This window comes from Notothenia rossii, assembly GCF_949606895.1.
Source record: "Notothenia rossii genome assembly, chromosome: 2".
NCBI lineage: Eukaryota > Metazoa > Chordata > Actinopteri > Perciformes > Nototheniidae > Notothenia > Notothenia rossii.
Window position 1 is genome coordinate 55,489,608 of NC_136904.1, and position 25,343 is coordinate 55,514,950.

The following is a 25,343-nucleotide window of genomic DNA, read 5'->3' on the forward strand; positions in this document are numbered from 1 at the left end:
TACGTTGCATGTCTAACAGTCTCTGAGAGCTAAGCGTAAGTGCATCATCAATGTGAAATAGTAGAAAGATAATGGGGTATTCCCATAAAGCTGACATGTATGAGAGCAAACAAAGCCTGCACTCTCCTGCTGCAGACTGGACTTTAAACTATATGAAAGTTTCCAAAGTGGACTTTCAACTGGATTATAATAGAGTGTTGTCTAAAGTATAAGGGACTTACTGTACTTCTTTGTCGCTCGCATATTTCAACCACACTGCACGAAATGCAAATAGATCAAATACAAATGATTAGCACTGTTAGCTTTAGCTTTCTCACCATGTCCTCCACCAGGGTAGGAGCTAGTTCAGTTAAGATGGGGAAGAATTGATTCAATAAAATATTCAAAAGCCCCTTTATATTTTTTTATTTGTTGGTGAGCAAAACAGCTTATGAAAAAGGTGTAAACCTGAGAATGGGGGGGGGGACTTACGTTCCACTCTTTTCTCCAGCATGGCCAGACGGTTGGTGACCTCGGTCTTCAGCTTGTTGATCTTGAATGCCCTGCAGACAGATGGAGAGGGAGGGAAAAAACATTTGAACAACAAATATTATTGTGTATTTGTATACAAACATATATACCTCAATCAAAGTTGATTTAATCAATAATATAAGATATAGATATCGATATATTTATATCCCTGTCGTGCTCCATTGTAGACCATCATATTGCATAACCATTAGACAGCTGAAAATCAACATATTTCTGAATCAACAGGATTTCATTTGTCAGACTAAATTATATTTTGAAATCTCAAATAATCAGTTTACAAGTCACTCATGGAAATCATTTCTGAAGCGTTACAGTCGCTCTCTCATTCTTAATGGAACAACTCTAACAGTGCCATCCCAGCTAAGTACTGAAGAATCACTACGTCATAACAAATAAGGCAACTTCTATCATATCTGCTAATTGATAATCCAAGAATGCAAATAGATCTCTGGCTGTGACACACAATTAGCAACCACAGGCCAACGTGAAACACACACAGAAACACATCCTGTCTATGATGCAGGTTTAAAGAAAAGCAGCCAAAAAGCATAAGCGGGGAGCTGAAGAAGAGAGGTTCCCAGCACTGATCACACACACAGGCGTTCACACGGTGCTGCTGCTGCTAGTGCAAACCCTCTGTAAGAGTCCTCTGTCTCTTGAGACCAGGAAATACATTTTCATCAAGCTTCGAAAGGAGGTTTTCTCTTAACAGTACGCTAGAACAAACTGAAAGGAAGACACGATAGAGAGTAATAAAACTAAACAAATTGTTCACAGTTATTGATACAAAAACATAGAAAGTATGAATAAGTAATAACTCAAACATTTGCTGCAATATGAATGAGTTAACGGTGAAGATTTGATGCTGCTTACCTTGAGAACTGTTCTGCCACCTGCGTCAGTACATTCTGAAAGAGTTCCTCTTTATCTGAAGAGAGAGCACACACACACACACACACACACACACACACACACACACACACACACACACACACACACACACACACACACACACACACACACACACACACACACACACACACACACACACACACACACACACACACACACACACACACACACACACAGTCAACAGCCTGTTGGAGTCCAGTGTAAAAAGCTTGAGTCCACTGAGGCAGAATGTTTCATAATAAATACTATAGCACCTAGAACGACTACACACTGACATAAATACATGCAGGGCTGATGTAAGCTAATCCGGGGGCATCAGATGTCCTGAGCAACAGATGGCAGAGCCAGTAGAGTGAAAAAAAAGGAGAAATGTCCCTCTGGTCTCACCGTGAGCAGCAGAGCGTCTGCATAATGGCTGACAGCTTGATGTGTTAACAAGCACTTCTGATCCCTCTTCCCACTCACTGGCAACAGGCTGGACTCACTAACACAGCCCTGCCATTGGCTAAAAGCTCCACTGTTGTGGGCAAAGTCCAACACCACAGCCAATAAACTAACAGCTACTGTACGAGACATTGTAAAAAGAAAACAGCTATTGTTGGTGAGTAGTAGTTTGTACATTGTGTCATTCACATTCCCTGTTTCACAGCAGGTCACAGGTCAGTGAGGACTGAGAATTCCTCTCTGTGATTAATGAAGCTACTTCAGCGGACTGATCTCACACATCACATGGCATGGTTCTGTTTGCAGCTGTTTGAAATAACAGCTGTTTGAGTGGGACTGAGTATTACTGGCTAAGAGGAGGATTCATCATTATTTGAGGTGGATGTTGAAATCATAAACATTTTCTTAGCCTTCTAAAGTGACCTATTACTTTATAAAGTAATTTGGCAACTTCTCATTTTTAACACTTTAAAGAAACAGAAGAGGAGAATAAACACAGTGAACCGTGTGCTTGTTATGTCAAGGCCTTTTCCACATCTGTCACAACCTCTGCGAGTGAGCACAGCTTCAGAGATATATATCTGAGATATGATAACTATTTTGACATCTGAACAACAGCTATAGCCACATTTAAAGGTGTAAGCTATTCATTTATAGCTAGGTAGATAATAGGAATAGGAAAATATGTTTCCTTTTAAAGTTTCTGGATCAGTCCTTCTGACTTTAGCTTCGATCTCATTGCTTGTGTAAGGGATTAGGAAACATTTTGATGAGGTCAATTCCTTTAAACATTTATACCGCTGCAGTTAGGGGTTCAAATGCATGCTAAAGAGATTTAAATACTTTTGATCTAAATTGCAATCAACAGCTTGATGAGTGTGTGTGTGTGTGTGTGTGTGTGTGTGTGTGTGTGTGTGTGTGTGTGTGTGTGTGTGTGTGTGTGTGTGTGTGTGTGTGTGTGTGTGTGTGTGTGTGTGTGTGTGTGTGTAGTCTCTGGGACTCACCAGCAAGTTGTCCTCCAGTCAAAGGTACCACCCGGTACGGTGACCTTCAACACACCAGGACACACAGGTTAGTTTTGAGAGCAGAAGTGGACAATGCGTCCTCTCAGCATACACATTGTACTCTTCCTCCTGCTTACTAATTCAAGGGGGAAAACACACACACACACACACACACACACACACACACACACACACACACACACACACACACACACACACACACACACACACACACACACACACACACACACACACACACACACACACACACACACACACACACACACACACACACACACACACACACACACACACACACACACACACACACAGTTTAAAAGGAAGATACACTTTGAAGATACTGAGGCCATTCTACTTCACTGACGGCTTGGTCTGTCTTTCATTCTGCTCAAAGTCAGGTATCAAAGTAGCCTCTCTAAAGGTCATTGAGAATTACCAAGCAGCATCTGTGGAAAATTCCATATACCATGAAACATGTGCACTTTGTTAAGATGTTGTTTAAAAAATGACTTGAAAGGGAATGCTAGGCTGTGGTTGGTTTTAGTTGCAACAACCTGAAGTGCTTTGACAGAACTTTGATGGTGATGGAAAAATGTGGGGATCAAGATAATTTAATTTCCCATTTCCAAGTTTGTACATCACCTATTTGCATACACGTATGCTCAGCTGCTTGCTGCAGCAATTGTTTTAAGCTTACATTTAGGGGCTTAATGAGGTGGCGGTAGCTCATTCTGTAGGGACTTGACTAAAGAACCGAAGGATCTCCGGTCAAAGTCCTGATTGGGCCAAAAATACAGAGTGTAGACTGGTGGCTGGATAGGTGCTAGCTCACATACTGGGCGCTGCCGAGGTGCCCTTGAGCAAGGCATTGCTCCCCCAACTGCTCCCTCGGGACTGTCAGCCTCTTGAATCTGGCACCTCTCCAGCAACAGGTCCTGTTAGTGCATGCGTTCATGAGTGCATTGCGACCTGTGTCATGTATATGAATGAAGAACTGAATTTCCCCCGGGAATTAATAAAAGTAAGTCTTATTTTAACAGCATGCACAGTGGAGGAAATAAGTATTTGATCCCTTGCATATTTTGTAAGTTCACCAATTTACAAATAAATGATAGACTGTTCATTTCTTTGTAAATTGGTGAACTTACAAAATATGTTAGGTTTACTCTAAAAGTGAGAGTAAGAATATGAAATAGAAAATCCAGAAATTGACATTATATAAAAGATAAAAATGTATTTGCATTTAACTGTGGGAAATAAGTATTTGATCCCCTTGCAGAACATGTGTTAGTACTTGGTGGAGAAACCCTTGATGGACACAGAGAGGTCAGACGCTTCTTGTAGCTGGTCTCCAGGTCTGTGCACATCTCAGGAAGGATGTTGGTCCACTCCTTTCTGAAGATCCTCTCCAAATCCTTCAGGTTTTGAGGCTGATGCTTGGCATCTGGAAGCTTCAGCTCCCTCCACAGATGTTCTATGGGATTAAGGTCCAGAGACTGGCTAGGCCCCTCCCTCACCTGAATGTGCTTCTTTTTTAGACACCCTTGTGTTGCCTTGGCCATATGTTAAGGGTCATTATCCTGCTGGAAGACCCCTCCATGACCCATTTTCAGTGTCCTGGCTGAGGGAAGGAGGCTATGGGCCAAGACTTGACGGTGCGTGGCCCCGTACATCCTCTCCTCGATGCAGGGAAGTGGTCCTGTCCCCTTAGCAGAGAAACACCCCCAAAGCATGATGTTTCCTCCATGCCTGACGGTGGGGATGGTGTTCTGGGGTTATAGTCAGCATCTTCTCCTCCAAACACGGCATGTCGAATTGATGCCAAAGATCTAGATTTTGGTGACATTAACTGTCCTGTTCCCATCCCTCACAGAAAGTAATCAGAAGGAACAATCTCATGGGGCAGGCACTTGGTTTTGGGAACCTGATGATGGTCACTGGTTCAAGTCCCCACATGGACCAGAAAAATAAAATACATACAGTATGTGGTGTGGACTGGCAAGGCACCAAAATCCCAAGTGCACCAGAGCCCCAAACATGACAGCCCCTTCACTGTGACACTCCTCCATCAATGCAAGTGTTTGTTCATGTGTGTATTTGAAGTTTCACTGAATATTAACAACAGAGTGAAACCTGAATTTCCCTCGGGGGAATTAATACCTTATTTCTGCCTTCTGATTCTTTCTTTCTACTTCAGAATCTGCACCTCCACCACAGGAAAATGACGGGAAAAGATGGACCAAATGGAGAACTGCCTGAAAACAAATATATGACACTTTCCATAATCACTATATATTTGTAGGTGAATAAAAATCTTAAAACAATTAATTGTTTTATATTCTGATGAGGACTTTTTGCTCTGATATGGAATACAGATTACTCTTTAATTAAAAGGCTTCAGGAAAGTGACACTTGAGTTGCTACTATTGCAAACTTACTGTACACTTCACTTATCATGGTAGTTTAAGGAGCGTATGTAAACAGCAAAGTAGGAGGAGCAGGGGACACTGGGATTTACAGCCAATCCGCGAATGTGTCTTTGACTTCGCAGCCAGCCAGGGGAATGAACAGATGTTTTATCAGACAATCGATGAATCAACAAAGAGCTCAGAGGGACAGGGTGTACCTCTCTGTGTTGTGTGGCATGGTGGGGTCGATGGACACCAGGGCTCCAGTGGGATCCGTCAGGGACAGGTTTGTGTTCCTGCAGGAAGACACCAAGGCAGCATGAATATGAGACACCTTTTTTCTCTGTCATTTTAGACATACTATTGGGAGTGTTGCTAGCACTGCTAATTAGTAGAGACAACAAAACATCCATGCTGTGTCGCTGAGCACACTGCAGAAGGATGTACACAAAAAGAAGAATTCTTCCTCCGGGGTGTGTGAGTGATAATGTCTCTGCTGAAATTACCAAATCGTTTTTCAAACCACGTTAGAATGATGCCTTGAGTTTCTCAATAACTTGTAGATCATGATGAAACGGACAGGCTCCTTAAATGAAACCATTTTTTATTTTAATAATGCTAGAAGTGACAACACTTTGATGATTCACTTCCTTATATGACAAGACTAACTCACTTTCTCTTTAAAGGGATGTGTGTGTAAGGTCTTCATGTTCACAGAAGCTCTATCTTCAATAGCAGAAGACTGGCAGAAACTACAGTGAAGCTAGGTGTGTCTTCTAAGCAGATCATTATCATTAACTGAATGTATTGTTTATTGTAAAAAATAGTTAACAATTCTGTCATCATGCATCCCTCGAGCAATCACTTCATATGGTTTTCCTAGATGTTTCTTATTAAATGTGCACCTGAAGCACTTCAGCCCCCGAGTCTTAAGAGTCATGCCCCACAAACTTCAACTCATACAGCAGAGGATCCAGAGAGGCTATTGCATGAGAGCAGCACCTGTGTTTGTGTGTGTGTGTGTGTGTGTGTGTGTGTGTGTGTGTGTGTGTGTGTGTGTGTGTGTGTGTGTGTGTGTGTGTGTGTGTGTGTGTGTGTGTGTGTGTGTGTTTGAGTTTTACCTTGGCACACCCAAGGCTGTACAGAACAGTTCCTTGATGTCACATGGGCTGCAGAATCTACTGAACACCACCTGAGGGAGGACACACACACACACACACACACACACACACACACACACACACACACACACACACACACACACGCACACACACACACACACACACACACACACACACACACACACACACACACACACACACACACACACACGCATGCATGCAAGTACGCACAAACACACACACACATACATAAAAGCAGACACGCGTAAACACACACACAAAAAGGACATGATTTATAATCAATGACCCAACAGGTGATGTGTATCTGACTAAATGAAAGTATTTAATCCAAATATGAAACGTTTTACAACATCATGGCAAACTTTGAAAGTAGGGAAGGTCAAAATATCACATTTATTGATAATCACTGGATATCAGATGAAAGCCATGACAGACGATTGAGATTTAAAGTCAGTTCAGGTTAAATACTTTTGATAACTATTATCAAATTAGGGCTGTGCGATATATATTAGTTTTATATCGATATGGTATGGTATGAGACGTTGATGGAGCCATATACGGACCAAGGACGGCGCTACAACTGGGCTAACTTGGGCTAAAGCACAAATATGGGTAGCCCCAGTTCAGCCCGCCAGGTGTCATTTGGAATATACAGTGGTAAAAAAGTGACATACTGTAGGCTAATGAAACAGCTATCAATGTGTTTTTTAAACTCTCTGAACAAATAAAAGAAAAAAAATACAATCTATGTTGTTTCCACATTGGCCTACCTCTCAAAAGTTAATGAAAATTATAGTCGGAACAACTCCTCAATCCGTAATACACAAATAATGGATAATTCAGAGAAACACTTGAACGTATCATTATTATGTCGTACCACCGTTGTCAGATATGCATCTATGCCCATTGCCAGCATACAGCGCAAAGTTTGCACTGAACCACTACAGCAGACGCATCGTCGTTTTTTAAAACAACACTGGTGAGTCATTTATTTATGTATTATAAATATTTCATGTGAAATGAAGGGGTTGGGCAATTTTGAATAATGCCCCGGTCGAAGCCTTGTTACGAATGTTCTGTGAATCAGAACTCCCTCGTCGATGTTGTTAGTTTGTCATCAACAATAATCTTTTAAATCAATGTGCAGTTGTGAATGACCATTATAGTACTACAGTCTGCTTAACTCCATTTTACTAGACCGTCAAAACTGGTGATGTGTTGTTATTTGGGGATGTCAATGTGTATTATGATGCTGAAAAAACAGTTTGTGTTTCTAAACATTATTTCAGTCAGACAACTCACGTATTTCTCTTTGATATGTTTATTAGAAGCAGCATAGTTTAAGTTTGGCGTCTAGGCTCGGGCCTCATCACTCCACAGATGTACACAGAACATTGAGTGAGGATTAGATAACTATCCCCCCGAGCCTACAGGTGGATGCTGGGATGGAAGCTGGGGTGGTGGGGGGGCAGGCGAGCAGCAGCATGAACACAGTGGCAGCAGCAGCAGCATTAGCGAGGCTGAGGCAGCAGATGTGGCAGCTTAGATAGATCGGCATGTTTAGGAGAATATGTTTGGTTGGTTGTAAGAGGGACGCGGAGCGTTACGTGTAAATGTATCATTGGTGCTCGAGTTGACTGCCTGAACTAGCTCGCAGGCTTCGCCCCATTTATTCAATGGTTATAACAGTGCATCTCTTTTGGTGGATCATGCTAAATGTTTGTTTGTTCAATTTGTTGAATATTCTTACTGTTAATCTAATCAGCCCTAACTATAAGCTTTATCAAAAAGGAAGGTCTTAAGCGCACTCTTAAAAACGGATAGGGTGTCTGCCACCCGAACACAAACTCGAAGCTGATTTCACAAATGTGGAGCTTGATAAGAAAAGGCTCTGGCTCCCATTGTACTTTTAGAGACTCTAGGAACAACCAACAGCCCTGCATTCTTGGAACGCAATGCCCTAGTAGGACAGTAGGGTATAATGAGTTCTTTAAGGTAAGATGGGCTTTGTAGACGAGAAGAATAATTTTAAATTCTATCTTGTGTTCTATAGGGAGCCAGTGTAAGACAGCCAGAACAGGAGTAATGTTGTCCCTTTTCCTAACTCTGGTTAGTACACGTGCTGCAGCATTTTGAATCAGCTGAAGCGACTTAACTGACTTCTTGGTACACCCTGATAATAAGGAGTTACAATAATCCAGCCTTGAAGTAACAAATGCATGGACTAGTTTCTCTGCATCGTTTTGAGGCAAGATATGCCTGATTTTTGCAATGTTACGTAGATGGAAGTAGAAAAGAAATTGATTTTATGTGGGCGTTAAAGGATAAATCCTGATCAAATATAACACCAAGATTCCTTACAGTCTCACTGCAGGCCAAATTAATGCCATCCATAACTAGTATATCTTTAGATAATTTGTTTCGTAGATTATTTGGGCCGAGTACAACAACTTCAGTTTTGGCCGTGTTTAACATCAAAAAGTTTAAGGTCATCCACGTTTTTAAGTCCTTGAGGCAGTCTTTAATTGTATTTAGATGATTAGTTTCATCAGGCTTGATGGATAAATATAGTTGAGTATCATCTGCATAACAATGAAAATTTACAGAATGATTCCTTATAATATTGCCTAGTGGAAGCATATATAGTGTGAACAAAATAGGTCCAAGCTAACTTTGGTTTGCATGGAAGATTCATCGTTGACACACACAAACTTAGAGCGTTCAGATAAATAGGACCTAAACCAGCCTAAATCAGTTCCCTGTATGCCAACTAAGTGCTCTAGTCTTTGCAATAAGATATCATGGTCGATAGTATCAAATGCAGCACTGAGATCGAGCAAAACAAGAATAGAGACAAGTCCTTTGTCAGAGGCTATTAGAAGTTCACTTGTGACTTTAACCAGAGCTGTCTCTGTGCTATGATGTGTTCTAAAGCCAGACTGAAAATCTTCAAATAAATCATTGTTTTTTAAGTAATCACACAACTGTTTTGCGACTGCTTTCTCAAGAATTTTTGAGAGGAATGGGGGATTAGAAATAGGTCTATAATTGGCTAAAACCTCTGGATCGAGGTTTTGCTTCTTAAGAAGAGGTTTTATCACTGCTACTTTGAATGATTGTGGAACATAGCCTGATAATAAAGACACATTCATAATAATAACCTCGCACCCACAACCTAACATACTGAATGTGCATCAAAGTGATCGTAGGAAGGCAGATATAGCAAAAGATGAACGTAAACAACCTGCCGACTTCATGTCCTGTTCCGTCGTCTTGATTGGCCATGTGTGTATTTAAGTTCTGGTTTTCTGTTGGGGTTTTGCTATTGTTCCGGTGCAAGTCAAAAGCAGCAAGAGGAAGCAGGTTTATTCAAACCCACGCCTTTCTTGACCCAGGAAGCTCGGCCAAATTCTGTACTGAAAACCTAATGAACCAACTAAATACTAAAGCACGAAAGACCGAAATTCTACTCCGCACAATGGGACAAAAAAGGAATGTGAAAAGCTATGAAATCACAGGACTGGAAATAGCAAACATAGATGGAGGACAATTTATCAACTTACCTGATGTGTACACACAAACCAAGATTCCTGTCTCAAAGGAAAACCTTCTCACTCAATCCGATCTAGAAAAATCACTGGAGGTCTATCGGATGAATGTATCTCTTTGGTACAGTATCACCCCAAGCATAGCCAGCTTTGCCTTGCAACAAGTGGCAAGAGACAATACAAGCAAATACAACATGGAAGTAATGGAAACCATACAGCGCAGCTTTTTATGTGGATGACTGTCTCAAATCTGTGGCTTCTACAACTCAAGCTATCGAACTTACCAAGGATCTCAGGAAGGCATGTGCCAAAGGAGGATTTACTATTACCAAATGGGTGAGTAACAGCCAAGACGTGCTTAGAACAATCCCTGAAGTGCACAGAGCTAAACCAGTTGAGCAACTAGATCTGGACAAAGAAAAAACACCTCTAGAAAGGGTTCTAGGCATCCATTGGAAAATCGTGAGAGATACTTTTACCTTCACTGCTGCCTCTAACACAGAGTTCCTCCAAGAAGAACAGTTCTTTCTATTGTCAGTTCAATCTACGACCCCCTTGGCTTCCTTTCACCGTTCATCCTCAAGGCCAAACAAATCCTTAGAGGACTCTGCATTGATAAGTGTGGATGGGATGAAGTTATCCCAGAACACCCTTCAAAGTCATGTTAAAGATGGATAGCAGAACTAGATCAGCTGAGCAGATTTGAAGTGGACAGGTGCATGAAGCCTGAACATTTTGGAATCATAAGGACTGCTGAGCTGCATCACTTTTGTGACGCAAGTCAAACAGGGCATGGCACTGCAAGCTACATTAGATTCACGGACCACAAAGGAGATACTCATGTGTCATTCATTCTCGGGAAATCCAGAGTCAATCCTCTGAAGCAAATCACCATTCCCAGACTGGAGCTCGCAGCTGTTACACTTGCTGTAAAAGTAGACAGGATATTACAGAAGGAACTAAACAAGAAACTACAGAAATCTACCTTCTGGACAGATAGTATATCAGTACTGGAATACATCCACAACCAAACAAAAAGATTCCATACCTACGGCTACGTTGCCAATAGGATAGCAGTGATTCACAACTTGTCCCAAGAAAGCCAATGGAGGCATGTAAGTTCCAAGGACAATCCAGCAGACTTTGCATCACGTGGACTGAATATTGAACCATTCTTGGAGACCACGAGATGATTGAATGGCCCTGACTTCGTGTCAAAGGAGGAAAGTGATGGCCTAAAGTGCCAGAGGATCTTGGCCATATCCTCCTCAATGATTCAGAGACATCTCTGTTAATAGTTTGAAAATAAGTAACTGTGCAACCACCGACCTCATTGAACACTACTCTTCTTAGGAAAAATTAAAGAGAGCTTGGTCGGTTGTTGAAACTCAAAAGACTGCTTCAATCCAAAAGAGCTAAAGCACCAGTGACCTGCTCCAAAACAGCAGAAAGACAACAAGGACTATCTGTGGAGGATTTGGAGGAAGCAGAGAAATCCATCATTCACTACGAACAAGAGCGGAACTTTGAATCAGAGCTGATGCTGCTAAGGAAAGGAAAAGCTGTTAAAGCTGACAGCCCCTTACGCAAAGTTGATCCTATTCTGGATGAAGGTATCCTACGGATTGGAGGACGCATAAGTAAATCTGCTATGCCAATAAACTTGAGAAACCCAATAATTCTTCCAAAAAAGTCCCACATATCCGAACTGATTCTACGCGATATTCATCAGCAGGTCGGACACTCTGGGAGGAACCATATGCTCTCCAAACTAGGCCAGAACCTCTACTGTAGCTACCCTCTGCCAACTCTTCTGCAAAGAAAATAATAAAGGCTTGGGTTTTTTGTAGACGCATGCAGGCAAGTGTTGGAGAACAAAAAATGGCTGACCTACCTGAAGATCGTGTGGCGCCAGACCTTCCACCTTTCTCTCATGTGGGAATTGACTATTTCGAACCCGTCAAGGTTAAAAGAGGTGGAGGCCATGTGAAGAGGTGGGGGGTAATATTCACCTGCCTTGTGAGTCGAGCTATTCATCTGGAGGTGGCAAGTACCTTAGATACTGACTCCTGCATCAACGCCATAAGGCGGTTTTCGTGTGGAAGAGGACCAATTCTAACTATCTAGACCAGTGGTGGGGAACCTCTGGCCCCCGGACTGTATACGGCCCGCGAGACAATTTGATACGGCCTTCAAGGTAACACACGCAAAAAATAAAAAATATTAAGAAATCTAGACCGCAAAATAATGAAACAAGCGAGTGCCTGTTTTTCCTGGCCAAGGTCAGGGTCCTTGAACACAACACAAGCCTAACGTGTCATCACGTGGTATATGTCTCGTCTGACAATGGTGTATTTCTGACGGAGAGCACCAGAATGCCGCTCCGGGCCAGGACTTCACAAATGTCAGTACCCGTAAGGAGCCGTACACATGACGCAGTTTTTGAGTGGCTGTGTCTTAGTTGAAAGCCCAGTGGCGATCTGTTCATCTGTCATACTGATCATACAGTCAATAACTTTGTTGTGATTAGCATCTGGTTAGCTAGCTATGCTAACGAATATAAGAAGCTTTTTCTCCAACCAGTGAGGTAAAGGCACATCTTTATATGATCATTATAGTTATAAAAAATAAGAGAATAAAGTAAACAGGTATAAAATACTATATGAGAGTAAAAAATGTTTGTTATTAATAAACAAGAATACAGTTTAAAAGGGGAGTGATTTGTAAAATATCCATAAAGAAAAATGAATCTGCTTCCAATTCTGTTTCATATGGATGTTGAGAGATGTATCCATAGATCTCTTAATGTTGCTCTCAAAGTGCACCAGATTGATGCTTTTAACTTCAACATTTAAAAAAAATCTTCACGGGGGAGCATGCCCCCCGGACCCCCCTAGAGGAGGTTAGCTCCCCCCCCCACACACACACTTAAATCATGTCCACATGGATAGGAAACTAAATACAGTTGCACACATCTTGTGTCAATATCTTTCTGTTGTGATGGTCATGCCACGAGTCATGGTAAGATATCTGGATTAAGAGGTTGCTTTTTCTTTGCACAGCATGAAAGAAAGGCCAAATGAATGGGCTGTGATTTTAGTATTTTTAAGCAGAGGTCAATCGTATGTATGGCCCTCGGAGGATGTTGAAAACATTTAAATGGCCCTTGAGAGGAAAAAGGTTCCCCACCCCTGATCTAGACAGATTGTGGGACTAACTTTGTAGGTGCTCAGAAAGAACTGGAGACTGCTCTAAACCAGCTTGATCAGAAAAGGATCCAGGATTCCCTGCTCACTGAGCAAGTCAAGTGGCTGTTCAATCCCCCATCAGGAGCACACTTTGGAGGAGTGTGGGCGCAGTGGACTAGTGCGTTAGTGTTGGGATCAGGGGAGCACAGGTTCAAACCCCACTGCAGTCAGCATGTCGTTGTGTCCCTGAGACACTTCACCCCAAAGTGCTCCTGTGGGGATTACCTACAGTATTGAGTATGTAAGTCGCTTTGGATAAAAGCGTCTAAGTAACATGTAATGATCAGGCTAGGGAAAAAAGTACTCTTTTCAGTTCTTAAACATCAGGTCATGGATGATGAAATGCTACAAACTGCCTTTTGTGAAGTTGAATCTATTCTCAATGACAGACCAATCACAACTGTGTCAGCTGATCCTAATGATTTAGAACCCCTCACGCCAAACCACCTGCTGCAGCTAAAAACCAAACCACTCTTACCACCTGCACTCTTCTGCAAAGATGGAGACATGTTCAATACATTGCAGACCTCTTCTGGCAGAGGTGGGCTAAAGAATATCTGCCATCAAAGGCAAAAGTGGGTCAACACTAGAAGGAATCTTCAACCCAACGATATTGTGGTCATCGTCGATGAAACAGCACCAAGGAACTCAAGGTCCCTCGGCCGTGTGATTAAAACCCTGCCTGGACCCAAAGGTCTGGTCAGAAGTGTCTTGGTTCAGACTAAGACTGCAAAGGCCCATTAGTAAGCTCTGTATACTCCTGGAAACCAACTGAGCTTAAAGAGCTAACCAATGCCCTACCCCTTATCCCCTGCACACACGCATACTATCTTTCTTACATCTTTCCATACACAAACCTCTCTATTTCATACTACACTGTTACTCTTTGGACTATTGTCTCCTGCCACAGGGACAGTGAGTAGTGGCAATACCATGAGAGACACTGATGCAGCATGAACTTTGCGGGGATCCAAGTGGGAGCTAATGTAAATGACTTGTTGAATGTATATATGCATATTGCAGATTTTGTATGATAAACAGAAATGTGATTTGATATATTTGGCATAGTTTAAAAATATTTAAAGGTGTTACCTGGCTACATAGAATGTTTTGTTGTAATTGATTCGTTTAAGCATCACAATTAGAGGGCGGTATGATGGAGCCATATACGGACTTATATTAATAAATAGTTGTCCATTTATTTTATTGTTGTTTGTTGTTTAAATCTTCCTTTCATTCTAGTATCATTCTAGTTGATCAAATAAGTTATTTTATGCTTTTGTTTTGAGAAGGCAGTTTTTGGGCACCGGGGGGATGGGAGACCTGGGGCCGTATTCACAAAGGATCATAGGGCTAAAAGTAGCTCCTAACTGGCGAATTTAGGAGAAACTCCTAAACATAATGGGCGTGTCAGTCTTAAAGTTAGGACTCCTAATTGTATTCACTAAGAGCAATTCACAAAGTCTTTTAGGCCTAGAAGTAGCACCTAAGTCTGGGAGAGCTTAAAAGTCCTCGAGAGGACTCCTAACTCAGTAAGACCTATTCACAAAGAATCTGAAAATGGCTGCGAGACGAAATGTTTTGGAGACAATGGAAGACTGTGAATTGATCAAGAGATATAGGCTAAATCGTGAGGGTATCAAACTTGTTGTGGAATTAGTGCGGGATGCAATAACATCCCCGACTAACAGGAATAACCCGATTAGTCCGGAAATAAAATGTTTGGCAACACTACGATATTTAGCAACAGGGAAAATGCAACTTTGCAATGCCGACGATTTAGGAATATCGCAACCGTCAGTCAGCCGTGCCATGAACCAAACCATCAACGCGCTCTCTAGACCACATATCATCCAACAGTTTATCCGGTTTCCTTTGGACAATCAACAACTACACAGGATCAAAGCCAACTTCAGGGCAATTGCAGGTATGCCCCGTGTGGTCGGTGCTATTGACGGGACGCACATAAAAATAATTGCACCATCAAAAGATGAGGACGTGTTCGTCAATAGAAAGAAAGTACATTCCATCAACACGCAGATTGTTTTCATTCATCATGATAGGGGGACTTGAACGGCGGTATGGGCTGTTATTGAAAGTGTTTAAGTGCTGGAAATATGCTCTTTGGATAATAGTTTGCAGGGTGCTTTTAATTGCCTCCTTGATTTAATGCAATTTACGTATTTGTATTGTTTGCTCTCTCTCTTTAACGTGCATATACAACGTCATTATCGTGGTCTGCACAAACTTGTCATCATGCGTGTATTCTGCTAACTGCACTGTCCATAACTATTTGATAGGAATACATTTCTAGCCCAGGCTATTTCCTTGTTTTTCGGTGATTTACTGGGCTCGTTTGTGGGATGTTGCGGATGAATTTCAGCGAGACCGCCTGCTCTGAACAACCAATCACCGTACTGACCGCTTCGAAACTCATGCACGAGAATCGACGTAATCCATAGAAACGGCGCGTCACTCTTAGTTCACTCTTAGTGATTTATCCTTAGTATGAGTAGGTCTCAGCGGCTTTGTGAATAACTTTTAAGAAAAAACTCCTACGTAAAATGTTTTAGCGCGAGTTAGGAGCACTCCTAGCGGTAAGATAAAATGCTTTGTGAATACGGCCCCTGGTGATTATAAATGTGGGAAACAGGTGGTGGTGGAGAGAGCACCCGGTAGGCCTATGGTTTTTTACCATCAGGTAATAACACAGACAAGAAAATATTGTGCTTGTATATTGTGCCATCAAGATAATAAATTGCACAAAAATGATTTTTGCTCAGACCTTTATTTTACTCATGCGTAAGATTCGCAGATGTCGTCTTGGATTATGGAAGTCATTATATTGCATAAGTGTGTTTTTACAGGCTGCGATGTATGAAGTGATGTAATATTAAGAACCAATAAAAGTGTGGTGATTTAATTAGCCTTTACCCACATATTGGTCATTATAACCACATTACTGATGATTTTCTTTTGTTATTCTATATGTGTAAATATTTTTGGGGAAGCTCCAACAATAATATCATTATAATAGGATATGTGATGAACGTAACTTCATCACTGTGGACTGACGGCTTCGGGCCTTGTAATATTGCACATGTGGTTTAGTTTGAAAGTGTTCCCCCTCCCGTTTTGTCTGTGGCTGCTGATTGTGTGCACCTGGTGCCCTGTGTTGTCTCCTCCCCCCCGCCTGTGTCTTATATGCCTGATTAATGTGTGTGTATTTACGCTCTATTTTCCCTGTCAGTGGACAGGTAGCGTGGGTGAGATCCTTGTGGCTGGTGATGGGTAACAGTCATATTGAGGCTGTGAATCATGTGCCCATGATTTAATATATGCCCACACCGGGTTATATTTGAACTCTCTGCCTCTGCCTCCTTGCTTGGTCGGGCCGCTCAACGGTCAGCTTCACAATAGGATATATAAATAATTAACTTAATTGTACTTGTTAATACACTGCATGCTAACCTGCTAATGCTAACATACTAATAAATTAATCTTGTTAGTAGCTAATGCTAGCATTAAGATTAAAGGCGAGCTGAAGCTAAGCACAGCTAAAGCTGATCAAGAATGCAACACATGTTTAACCCATTTGAACAAGGTGATTTTTCAGGCTGTGTTCAGCAGATTTCAACATTACATGAACGTGTCATTGCAGCTGGGATTTCTTAATGTTTCTTAATGGGAAACAACTACAGTTCCCAGTGGGCCTCCAGCAGGCTCACTGGGAACACACACACACACACACACACTCACACACACACACACACACACACACACACACACACACACACACACACACACACACACACACACACACACACACACACACACACACACACACACACACACACACACACACGCACACACGCATGCATGCAAGTACGCACAAACACACACACACATACATAAAAGCAGACACGCGTAAACACACACACAAAAAGGACATGATTTATAATCAATGACCCAACAGGTGATGTGTATCTGACTAAATGAAAGTATTTAATCCAAATATGAAACGTTTTACAACATCATGGCAAACTTTGAAAGTAGGGAAGGTCAAAATATCACATTTATCACATAATAAAGCGCTCTTTATCATAATGGCTGCTGCTGAACGCACCCAGGACGATGAACCTACACCATAAAACATCCACTGTTATGCAAATACAAAAGCCAGCATATTCAAACTTGACACTCAAACCAGAATCTGAGCATCGTGAATAAGAACAGGGGACAATAGCATGAAACAAACAACAGAGAAGTGTCATTGCAGCAACACGCACTCATCACACAGCTCAGTACTGGAAGCTGCTGTTCACCTCGCGTGTATGAAGTGGAGCTGAATATGCAACAGATTATTCATTAAAAACAAATTAAATGATGTGTTTAAAATGAAAAACATGCACACTGGACCTTCCACTCTTATTGTGTTCCAACCCTTCATCCTCTCAAATCAATAATCTTCAATTACCTTACCTGACCTGAAATTAATCTAATACATTTATAAAAGAATACCTTAATAACGTAATCCAATAGTAAATCTAAATCTAATTGTCTGTTACACAGTTTACAGGGACTCTCAGCCTTGCCAGCCTAGCAACATGTGACCTGCGACCTGCCAATAAACAGCTCAATACATCTGCACTCAATACAGGCAAATGCAAACATACAGCTGCAGGAAACACACACACACACACACACACACACACACACACACACACACACACACACACACACACACACACACACACACACACACACACACACACACACACACACACACACACACACACACACACACACACACACACACACACACACACACACACACACACACACACACACACACACACACACACACACACACACACACTTTGCTTTGTTATCCTTTGCTGTCCATTTCACAACAAAAACAATGCTCAGCTTTACTGAGAAGGAACAGAAATAAGAGAGATAAATATTCAGGTTCTTATTTTAAGATGCCATGACTGATTTCCATAATAAAGCGCTCTTTATCATAATGGCTCCCCTGCTGCTGCTGAACGCACCCAGGACGATGAACCTACACCATAAAACATCCACTGTTATGCAAATACAAAAGCCGGCATATTCAAACTTGACACTCAACCAGAATCTGAGCATCGTGAATAAGAACAGGGGACAATAGCATGAAACAAACAACAGAGAAGTGTCATTGCAGCAACACGCACTCATCACACAGCTCAGTACTGGAAGCTGCTGTTCACCTCGCGTGTATGAAGTGGAGCTGAATATGCAACAGATTATTCATTAAAAACAAATTAAATTATGTGTTTAAAATGAAAAACATGCACACTGGACCTTCCACTCTTATTGTGTTCCAACCCTTCATCCTCTCAAATCAATAATCTTCAATTACCTTACCTGACCTGAAATTAATCTAATACATTTATAAAAGAATACCTTAATAACGTAATCCAATAGTAAATCTAAATCTAATTGTCTGTTACACAGTTTACAGGGACTCTCAGCCTTGCCAGCCTAGCAACATGTGACCTGCGACCTGCCAATAAACAGCTCAATACATCTGCACTCAATACAGGCAAATGCAAACATACAGCTGCAGGAAACACACACACACACACACACACACACACACACACACACACACACACACACACACACACACACACACACACACACACACACACACACACACACACACACACACACACACACACACACACACACACACACACACACACACACACACACACACACACACACACACACACACACACACACACACACACACACACACACACTTATGTGGTTTTGTGCAGCACACACATGTGTGAACTCCATAAAGAAGACACGACACAATAAATGCAAAGTATCGGGGAGGCATACAACTCATTATATGGTCTTTTATGAGCGGCTGCTTCTCCTCCATTGGTCTGTCAGGGTAAACAGAGAGGGGCTTGAGAAGGGTCATAATGGGACAAATGGTCTATACTTTGAACATAGTATTTGTCATATTTTATTATACTGCAATCAGTTTCTTACATATTTATATTTTACCGAGGCGTCCCTGAGCAAGGTACCGTTCCCTACACACTGCTCCCCGGGCGCCGTTCATAATGGCAGCCCACTGCTCCTAACACTAGGATGGGTCAATTGCAGAGAAGCCATTTCGTTACATAGTAAGTAGGCCTACTGTGTAATGACAATAAAAGTAAAAAAATTAAATAAATAAATGTGTGTAAATATTGCTCATTGGTGTACACTTAATTTGTAATAAAAATTATTCTGATTCTGAAATGTACACTGTTTATGTGGAATAATAAGTGCATGTGGTATTTTCAATATTGGATTATTGTGCTGACTGGATTATTTCGCTTTTCTCATTGAGACTGAGGAAGTAGTGATTTTTCTTATTAGGGCAGTGATTCATGTTTCCAATTGAACTGTGGGTGGCTGGATGGATGGATGCGTGGGTGGATGAGTGGATGAGTGGGTGGGTGGATGAATGGATGGATGGGTGGGTTGGTGGTTCGATGGATTGGTGGGTGAAAAGATGAATGAAGTCAGCTGAAAGTCCTCTAATCACGAAAAGACTTCAATTTTTCCTTCAGGAGGAGTCAGTTTATCAGTGTTTCAGGTCTTGCAGAATCTGAAGGACTCAAGCAGCTGACACAGTAGGTTTGGATTTATTGCAGCTGTTTTACAACAACATGTCTCTGTTTCCTTGATTATTTGCAGGATTTATTATATGATTATTATTAACATCCACCCCTAAAGAAAGGCTCTGAGGTGAGAGAAGAATCGTGCAGTGTGAGGCTGGGTGGGTTACCCTTCACCCTCACACAAAAACATCTGGGAGATGGACAGGGCCGTGGGAAGTAGGGGTGCTGAGGGTGCTGCAGCACCCCCTGGTGGAGGACAGGGGATCTGCACTTCCACAAGATATAATAAAAAAAAAACGAATTTTCAGCCTTGATGTAACAACATTCATAATTAAGTAAAGATAACACCCTTTTCCCCGGTTACATTTTCCATTTGCCCTGTACGATGGGTGCTGTGAGTGATGAAGTGGGGGATGTTGGCTTAGCAGGCGCCCGCAGCTCACAGCCAAAGTGAGAGAGATAGAGAGAGGGGATACCGCGGTACCGGTGGGGATTGTTGTTAGCTTCTGCTGCGCTAACGGATATAAGAAGCTGTTTCTACATGTGGAGGGAGAGTCCTCTCCTGTCAGACTGAGAGGCTCAGTGAGGTAAAGGACTCTGAGGGCTTAGATAGTTCACTTTAGTCGAAGTTATCTCAGTGGGTCTCAAACGTTTTGATCACAATTTATGTAAACAAATATTTCCAAGGCACACCTTTATAATTATTAGGATAAATAAAAACAGGTTTGAAATCATTCCAATGTATACTATAGGACAGTAAACCAAAAATATCGTTTAAAACGGGAGAGATTTTAAAATATACATACATAAATAAATGTTAACTTGTAAAATAAGATATGAATGAACAACGCAAATAAAATAAGTTACATGTATTTGTTATTGACTATGGTAGGTTATTGGAAATGTTCACATACCTGCTTATTTGATTGATAAAATGCAAACCGATCTTTTTCATATGGGTGTTTAGAGTTGAACCCCCTAGATCAGTCTCTAATTGGGCGCTCAAAGTGCACCAAATTGAAGCATTTTACTTTAAAATGTTTAAAAAATCTTCCCGGGGGGGTACCCCCGGACCCCCCTAGAGGATGTGAAGTCCACCCCTCCAATTAAAACATGTTATAATATATAATACATTTGAAGCCTTGTTATATAAGCTGTCCAACATGTCAATATATTTCTCTTTTTGCAGTGTAGTGGTCTTTTGTAGAGGTTTTTCATTGCCAGCTAAAATATTGCCTTATAGGGCAGCACATTGGTCAGAACCAGCCCTGGTGTCATCCCCACAGCACCCCTCATTTGAAACATGTTCCCACGGCTATGGAGATGGAAGAAAGACAGGAAGGGCTAAACTAACTCAGTGTTGGTGATGATATAGTAAAAAAAAAAAACTATGGCATTTAGATAATAAAGAGCAATTTAAATGTGATGCCGTTAACGGACATGAAATTCAGATTATAGGCCATGCCAGAATGTTTTATAATTCCACCACTTTACTGTCATCTATACACAGCACACAACAATAAAGGCTGACCTGGTGCTCCCTTTGTAACTGATCTCTCTGCAGCACCATGTCTCAAACAGGGGACTATAATATTGCTGACGTATTGCTATATGTTTTTGTTAGTGTTTTATGACACAGGGTCACAGTTCTCCTTTAGTTAGTCGAGTCAGATCGTGAAGACACAAAAAGAAGCCTCTGTTAATAAATAAAACTAACACATATTTCTATAAAATCCATTCCATACATGAACTTACTGATGCATAAAGACATTTGATTAATCCACTTAGACCCCACAGACATTTGTTTACCCTGCGGTGCTCAATAGTGCAGTTGAAGTAACATCATATTTTAGTTTTGTTGTATCCTCACATATATTACTGTAGAGATTTAGAGTGTAAATTTCAGGGTTTTACCAACAGCAAAATATTTGACAATTTTACCGACTATGCTGCCGCACTTTTCTATTTAACACTTATCAATTGGTAATCAATAAAAAATGAAAAACATAAGTAAAACATTTAGATTAGAATTATAATTGTCGGGCAGTGGCTCAGTCAGTAGGGGCTTGGACCTGGAGCCGTAGGGTCGCCAGTTCAAGTCCCCGAACAGACTTGGAGAGTGGACTGGTACCCTGAGAGGTCCCAGTTCACCTCCTGGAGCTGTCCTGAGCAAGGCACTGGACACCCCCCCACCCCCCATTGCTCCCCGGGCGCTGTGCACTGCTCCTAGTTAAATGCTATTTGTAGGACTCATATATATATCACCCATTCTAGCCATGCGTCATACCCCTCTATTTCACTTCCCGTTTCAAAAGTGCTGATTTGGGGTATAAAGCTTTAAATAAAATTGATACACAAAAAAAGGAGGGGGGTGATGCGGGAGATTCTACTGGCAGATACTGCGGTGATGAAACGCCATATCATGGATTATCAAGGATTATTTCTGAAACAGTATGGAGCTCAAAGGCTTTCTCTCTTGCCGGTTATACCACAAGGTGAGTTCCTTTTTATTTCCTGCTTCTTCACACACATGCTCTCCAGTAAAGGTTAGCTCTGAGTGTAAGCAATGCTAATGTAAACATGCACCGACCATATTACGTCCAAGCAGTCGGGCATTGTTTCTGATAGCAAGGTTTCTGATAGGGGGTCCACATTTCAGATATTACGTCATATCGGACGCAAATCTGGATCAGCTCCGTTGTAGCCCCGTTTTTAGAGATTTGGTTACGGAGGAAAAAAGAGAGGATTTTATTTTCTGACGCTGCGGAGTTCCCTGACACACCGGGGACACGTTTATGTATAAAATACATTAAAAATGGCATTTTGCATGATAGGTCCCCTTTAGCTGATATTGATAATAACAAATTATAAACAATACATATTTATATTAAAAATGATCTACAAATTATTATTTTTGTAATTATGGTAACTTTTATTTGGAAATGCTCATTTTCGAAACACCCGCTTTTAATCATTCATGGTCACTTTCGTTGTATATTATACCCTTCCCCCAAATATTTACCCAGAGTCCCCAGCTTTTTCTTGTGAAAAAGCATTTATTGATATTAGAATATTATGTATTAATACTGGTGATTTCAGGGATCAGCGCAGGTCACACTGAGTCCTACCTTCTGAATCCTGCCGTCCACGTCCAGGTAAATCACCCGGTAGGAGGAGGACGCAGAGCCCATGATCCCTCTCCTCTGCCCTGCGAGGTGCGTCACTGCGCGGCTCCTGCTCCTGCTCCGGGCTCCTGCTCCCTCCTCCGGGCTCCTGCTCCGGGCCCTGGGTCGCCGCTCCCACTGTCGTTACACAAAAGTAGGGTGGAGAAAATGAGTCAGCGGTCCGACAGCATGCCCGCTACCCGTCTCTCTGTCACACAACCTCCCTCTCGGTCTCAGCTCCCCCCGTCTTTCGCCTCCTCTCTGCAGCATCTCATAAAGCCCGGCCGCGTGCCCCGCCCCACTCACTGCACACGCACACCTCCTGGGGCCGCACGCTGACCTAAAGGCACGCTCCCCTTATCATACAGCACATTTCAAAACAAAGTCACAAAGTTGATTAAACTGATCAATCGGTTGTTTGCCTTGTTGTGATATCTTGTTTTAACAGTTAGGCTACTTATATCATAGTTTTTTTATTGTATTTTCCTTGTGTGCTTACAGTCCTGCAATTCACTCTGTAGCTGCTTTAACTCCTGAATTTCCTTACGGGGATCGCCACATCGCCTACCAATGATATTTAAGCAAAAGTTCACCCATCAGGGACTGATCCGCATGTTTGAGCAGTCAGACGGTGTGTGTACATTAAACAGATAAAACTTGTGATTGGCCCCGGTGCAAATATTGTTCCCCCCTCCAGAGAAAGTGCCCTTTCCCCCCCCCCCCCCTTTTTATTTTATAAATGAATATATATCTAGCCTACTGCTGTTTGAACAGTTTCCCTTTCCAAAAATATATTGATTTAATACAAAATAAAAATATCAGGTCGGGACAGTGGCGGCTCCAGGCTACAGTATGGCTGGGGTAGACTACAGCCATACCAAGAAATGGCTTAGCCCCACCTTAGCCCCACCATGAAAAATGATGTTAAAGTAAGCAAAATAAAGTCCGCCAACTCGCGCGGAGTAAATTGCACAGACAGCAGTTAGTAAGATTGATTTCAGTCGCCACTTGTCTGGAAATACCGAAGACCAGAAACGGTTTTGAAAACTTTTGTCATGTAGTGATCGTCTTCTCAATAGAACATCTTTGATAATGTCTTCTGGCCAATCAGAATCACGATAACGGCGTGGTGTTGTTGCAGGAAGTCCCAGCGGAGAATACTTTTGCTGTAGTACATCTCTATACATTGATACAACATTACGTGTTGATATTTCATCAACACGTAATGAAATAAGACCCCACGGTTTGATGATTGATAGGTGTGTGGGCTGTCTTTCATGTTGACACTCAGAACAATAGGCGCTTTCACACCGCAGTACTTTTCCCACAAAGGTTCATGAGAACTTAGTTCATCAGAACTCTTTAGTTCTGATGAACTAAGTACAGATCGCGTTCACACCGGAATAAGTCCCTGGGGGTGGATTAGGCAAATGAAGCCGCTGACGTCACTTCTTCTTCTTCTGCTTTGGTTTTACTGGCAGGCCGCAAACAACTTCACGGCGTATACTGCCACCCGGAGTCCCCGGCCGGAAGTCCCCGGAGTTGGGGACTGGCTTCGGTAGAAGCTGCTGGGACTCCCAGCAGCTTCTACTGAAGCCTTCCGAGTAAATCGCCAGAACGCCGACACCTCCTCATCTCCACTGCTCCCATGTTTTATTTTGTGTTGCCATAAATTAGTCTCTCTGCGTTTCTGCGCTGGGCTAATGCTAATGCTAATAATGCTAATGCGAGGATAATAAAATGGTGGCTTCACAACACGTTTTTGGAGTTTTACGGGGCGTGGTTTGCAATCGGCCCAGCCAATCAGAAATATAGCTATTTTCTCACAAGAGAACCGCATGAGAGTCCCTGCTCTCTAGCAGGGACGGAAAAGGGGGTAAAAAGGTTCTCATGAACTAATTTTAGTTCCGGCTCTTTTTGTTGTGAACACGACATTTCGGAACTATATCGGAACTAAAGTGGGAAAAGTACTCCGGTGTGAACGCGGCTATTGGGGGCTATCCACCCTTATCCACAATGTAATTCACACAGCCTCTTCTCTCTGTGAGGAGCAGCAGGTTCAAAAGTAACAAAAAACAAAAATGGCATTCATTTTTTTAAATATGTCGTGTAGTAATAGATTCATTTATTTTTCTTCTCAAGAGAGTACCAGATTCAGAATGTGTATTTTATGTTAGTATTTCAAAAAATCTTCCGGGGGAGAATCCCAAGTACTTTGTCAGGCTTAATATAGATACCCCCAAAGCTTTT

At 41.9% G+C, this 25,343-nt stretch overlaps 1 protein-coding gene across 1 annotated transcript in view; it reads right to left on the minus strand.

The window, feature by feature from the left end:
- Nucleotides 1-23,355, minus strand: part of pde9aa (phosphodiesterase 9aa) — a 46,828-nt gene extending 23,473 nt beyond the window's left edge. The window contains 6 exon segments of the mRNA XM_079665483.1: nucleotides 472-542; nucleotides 1,405-1,459; nucleotides 2,892-2,935; nucleotides 5,539-5,616; nucleotides 6,442-6,512; nucleotides 23,058-23,355. Coding sequence (XP_079521609.1) covers nucleotides 472-542; nucleotides 1,405-1,459; nucleotides 2,892-2,935; nucleotides 5,539-5,616; nucleotides 6,442-6,512; nucleotides 23,058-23,120 — 382 coding nt within the window. The 5' untranslated portion in view covers nucleotides 23,121-23,355.
- Nucleotides 23,356-25,343: the final 1,988 nt, after the last annotated feature.